Below are 4,644 nucleotides of genomic sequence, written 5' to 3' on the forward strand. Positions count from 1 at the left end.
CCATCAACTAGTGACTATGCTTTCCAGCTCTAGGAAGCGAGTTGATGGTGTTATGGTCGTCGTCCAAGGAAACTGGGAATTCGGTGAAAGCGAGGATCGCCTTGATCGTATTCCTAGATGGAGGGGCGAACTAGGTGGCCTAGTATTATCTTTTATTCATTTGTTAAATTTATAAAGCTTCGTTTTTGGGGCCTTATGATTTTGCTTTTGCAGGGAACGATTTGAAGAAAATCTTGACCTCAACTAACGACGTCGTCCTTTCAGAAATCAAGACTACGCTCAGGTACTTCGGCCGACGGAGTCTTCAGAAGCAACGGAGGGCGGCCCACGTTTTGCTCCGCTACGAGCCGACTTATACGACCTTTTCGGCGGTGAAAAATATCCCAATTCCGATCGGTGAGGAGTTTCTTGTCGCCCGTATCTTGACTAACTTAAAAAATTTGAGGCAAGTCGGCTGCAAGGAATAGGAATGGCAATGGGATGGGGCGGGGCTAGGGACCATACTCCCTGTCCCCATTCCCGTCCAGATCGCTGACGGGGACCCCATATCTCCCCCCGCCCCCGCTCCCGATCGGGGATTGGGTATCCCCGACCCTGCAAATTCCCTGACCGAATTACAGTTTTTTTTTTTAAAAAAAAAAACAATTTTACAATCTGTCACAATTTTAAGATTTTGTACATGTTTCGAAATTAAAATAATCTGTACATGTTTTAAAGAATCTGTACAATCTGCCACACAATTTTAAGAATCTGTACATGAATTTTCAAAAAACAATTTTAAGAATCTGTACATGTTTTAAAATTAAAATAACTTTCATCCTATCACAAAGAACTTTAAAAATTCAACATAATCTGCACATGTTTAAAAAATCCTATCGCACACAACTTTCATCTTATCACAAAGAACTTAAAAAATTCAACATAATCTGCCAATATATACAATCTGTCCAGCAGCATCTGCTAATATATACAATCTGCCAAAAATTCAACATAATCTGCCAATATATAATCTGCCAATATATGTCAACAAATTCAATAAATCTGTCCAGCAGCATCTGTCAAATACACAACCCAAACACAAACCATCCTGTAGCAACAAAATAACACAAACAAAACAACTGCCCAGTAACCCACACACACAAGAAAATTCAACAAGTAGCAAAGTTAATAATTAATCCCAAGCACAACCTGCAAGGGATAGGTTACCCAAAAATTGAAATTAAAAATTAAAAAAAAATCCATTACAACATAAAAAATCAAATCCATTGTTTGTCCAATACCCATACAAACCACACAACTTCCATCATCTCCCTTCAACTTAAATTCCTGTTAAATAACAAAAGGAAAAAAACAAATAATTAATACTAATAATAAAATGTAAAAAATGTTAACAATTAAAACAAAGTGGGGTTTTGAAAAAATAATTACAAATCAGTAAGAAACTTTATAAATATCAATAATGAAAATTGTAAACAAGATCTCACACATCAAGATAATCTTGACATTCTAGCTCTAGAGACATCTCCCAGTTCCAAACAAGATCTCACACATCAACCCATATGTGAAATCAACATGAATACATTAATGTTATGTTTGGAGAAAGATATAGCTGAGTCAAATGATGCATCAAGGAAGAGTTCAATTCATAACTGGACCAAATTAATTTCCTTGGTTGACACATGAATTCGAAGGGGAGTTCAAGAATGATAGTTACGAAATCTTTCAGAAGCACAATATTTTCATTTTAGCTAATCAAAATTTAAAAACAAAGGTAAATCCTGGAGCATTAACTGACAAGCATTGCAAGTATTATCTGAAGAAACTAATTTATCAAAAATAAATAAATAAATTATCCGAAGAAACTATACCTTATGCAGTAGTCATATTTAGCAGGAAAGTCAATCTTAGTCATAAAAACCTCATCAAATCCACCATCTCTACATTTATCGATGCAACCAAGTGTCAGAGCAGCTTCATCTAGCAGCTGGAATTATGAGAGAAGAAATATAATATTTAGATTAGTGCACTACCTCAAAAATTGGAGACAAACATGGATTTATGTCTATATCTAAAGTCATATAAACCGAAGGTTAATACGATTGCAATAGTACCCCGAGAAAACCACTCCTTGTCATGCGAAATGTCAAATTAAAGCCAGCAAATGGATCGCATATGATTAATGGAAATGATTGTAAAGATGTCCTCCTTTCCTGAAAATCAAAAGTTCAGAAAAGATAATTATATGAGCTATAATGTAAAGATAAAAGGCTAAACCACAAGTTCAGAGGAAGAATACAGTAAACTAACACCCAGGAGCTGAAGGGATCATAAGATGAATTTCTGGGCTTAAAGAAGATAAAATATTTGAACTCTATGTATTCTGATGAAGACGTAGTTCAAGTCCAGAGGTTGGCAATATTATCGAGACTAATTGGCTGAGAAGTATATTTATAGGTATAAACTTCATGATTGTTGACCCTGCTATTGCAATTGATTTTCTTCCATGTGTGTGTGTGTGTGAATTAAGAGATTCCTCATCAGCACTCAACTGTAAAATGAAAATAAGGAAACTAAACCCAATTTGAACCATGGCCCATAACTTGCTCCGCATCCCCCCAACCCGGAAATGTAAATATATATATTATATACATCAGTATCATAAAGGTCATGAAGAAACATACCTTCAAAGTATTGCTCTCACCTTGAGGCTGGAAGAAGAGCCCAGTTCCCCATAATTTTGAAGTGGCTGCAAAAAAAAAAACAAACAGAAACAAAAAAGAACTTTCGTTAATACACAAACATACCATTTGCTAAATGGTTATGAATTCTTGTGCACAACAGAGCTAGCTGTCAATTGAAAATGGAGACAAAAAAATAGTTTCATTGCAAATCCTACAAGATATGCATTTACAGGGAAAATAAATCATTTGGTTCTCCAGTTTTATTCAATGAAAAAAAAAAACAGATCTATATACTTATATTCAGATATATATATATATATATATATAATAAATAAATTTAGAAAGAAAAAAAAACAGAAGTTGAAGAAACAGATCTATACACTCAGTCTCAGATATACAAATCTAAAATAAACAGATCTATATACTCATATATATATATATATATATAATATACATATATGTAAACACTAGATCCAAATCCCTAGAAAGAGAGAGAGATACCAGCGATGGAGGAGCGTCGGACCGTCGGTGAGGAAGGATCGGAGGATCGCCGGTGAGGAGGGAGGCGCGGCGGTGACAGATGAAAAAGAGAGGGAGAAACCAGTGGCGAGCGAGAGAGAGAGAGAGAGTAGCGCCTTGTATGAGTGAGAGGCTCGGTGGTGATGGAGGATCGCCGGTGAGGAGGGAGGCGCGGCGGTGACAGATGAAAGAGAGAGGGAGAGACCAGTGGCGAGTGAGAGAGAGAGAGTAGCGCCGTGTGTGAGTGAGAGGCTCGGTGGTGACGGAGGATCGCCGGTGAGGAGAGAGGCGCGGCGGTGACCGATGAAAGAGAGAGGGAGAGACTAGTGGCGATGGCGAGCGAGAGAGAGAGAGAGAGGAGTGCCGTGTGAGTGAGAGGCAGAGGCTGTATGTTTGTGTCTCTGTGTGTCAAACCCTAAACAAATATATATAGCCAGGGACAAAACTGTAATTTCACCTCGGGGATTAAGCGGGGCGGGGCCGGGGTCGAGGGTCGGGGCCGGGTCTGAAACTCCTATCCCCGTCCCCGGCCCGGATATCATCGGGGATGAATTTTTTAATACCATCCCCGGCCCGTAGGGGATATTTTTCAGTGAATAACCATTGAATTTGGGGTCGGGGGGTTGGGTCACCGTCGGGTCGGTTTCAGATTGCCATCCCTAGCGAGGAATCAGATTCGGAGCGACCGGAAGTAGCTGAGGCCGCCGAATCAGACGAAGCCGAAAACAGAGATTGACGAGGCTTTGAAATTAGCATTTGAGGAAGTCGGCCTCAATTCGGCTGATAATTCGTCCACTTCGGGTCGAGAAGACCGTCCGCTTGACGATACTTTTTAGGGTCTGGAGGATCTTCCCAGCGCGTACCCAGAAGATATGGCTGGGTTGAGCCTCACTAAGCTTGCCAAGAAAGCGAACGCGGAAAGGCTAGCTGCGCAGCGGAGGGCAGAGGAGATCCGGGCTGCCGAATCTCAGTCTCAGTCTCAGTCCTCCCTGCCCGTTATTGAGGAAGTAACGGCAAAAGGAAAAAGCACCAAAATGGAACCCTTGGTGCAGGCCAATGTAGAAGCTGAGCAAAGGGTGAAGGAGCGCCCGTCGATGTCGAGGTCGGCTCAGAAGAAGATCGCGCCGACAAACGGCCTCGTTTGGAGGAATCAGATGTGATTGTACCTTTTGTTATTCAGCCGAAGATGAAAAATACGCCGATCTTCTCCGATGCTTCGGTAATGAAAGATCCAGCGGTTGCACTTAGTTTGGCGACGTCCGTTTCACTGCCTACTGATAAGGCGACTTTTTGGGCAGAGCCGGATCTGGTTGCAATTGCGTTGGCCGCGCAATCAGCTCTTTTGGTACATATCTTGACTCTGTCTTTTCTCCTTACACATTATTTTGGTTTTAACTTCCTATTTTGCAGACCGTCGAAAGGATAGCCGACATGGGCCATCGCT

The 4,644-nt window shown here is 40.7% G+C and overlaps 1 protein-coding gene across 1 annotated transcript; it reads right to left on the reverse strand.

Annotated features, from left to right (window-relative positions):
* Window positions 1–1,032: 1,032 nt before the first annotated feature.
* LOC114318103 (uncharacterized) lies at window positions 1,033–2,849 on the reverse strand. The gene is made up of 4 exons (XM_082911838.1): window positions 2,682–2,849; window positions 2,112–2,210; window positions 1,869–1,984; window positions 1,033–1,087 (listed from the first exon to the last, which is right to left on the reverse strand). The coding sequence occupies exons 1-4, from the start codon at window positions 2,805–2,807 to the stop codon at window positions 1,033–1,035; spliced, it is 396 nt and encodes a 131-aa protein (XP_082767964.1). The 5' UTR covers window positions 2,808–2,849.
* Window positions 2,850–4,644: the final 1,795 nt, after the last annotated feature.

Source organism: Camellia sinensis, unplaced genomic scaffold, assembly GCF_055761805.1.
Source record: "Camellia sinensis isolate YWXY unplaced genomic scaffold, ASM5576180v1 Unanchor13, whole genome shotgun sequence".
Taxonomy (NCBI): domain Eukaryota; kingdom Viridiplantae; phylum Streptophyta; class Magnoliopsida; order Ericales; family Theaceae; genus Camellia; species Camellia sinensis.

What these genes read in the sequence shown, in the direction of transcription:
- LOC114318103 (XM_082911838.1), bottom strand. Translation starts at nt 2,807, where the DNA reads ATGGTATGTTTGTGTATTAACGAAAGTTCTTTTTTGTTTCTGTTTGTT. An exon ending in CAAGGAGTGGTTTTCTCGGG is followed by an intron (nt 1,985 to 2,111) that starts GTACTATTGCAA and finishes TCATAATTCCAG; the next exon opens with CTGCTAGATGAAGCTGCTCT. An exon ending in AAATATGACTACTGCATAAG is followed by an intron (nt 1,088 to 1,868) that starts GTATAGTTTCTT and finishes TTGTTGCTACAG; the next exon opens with GATGGTTTGTGTTTGGGTTG.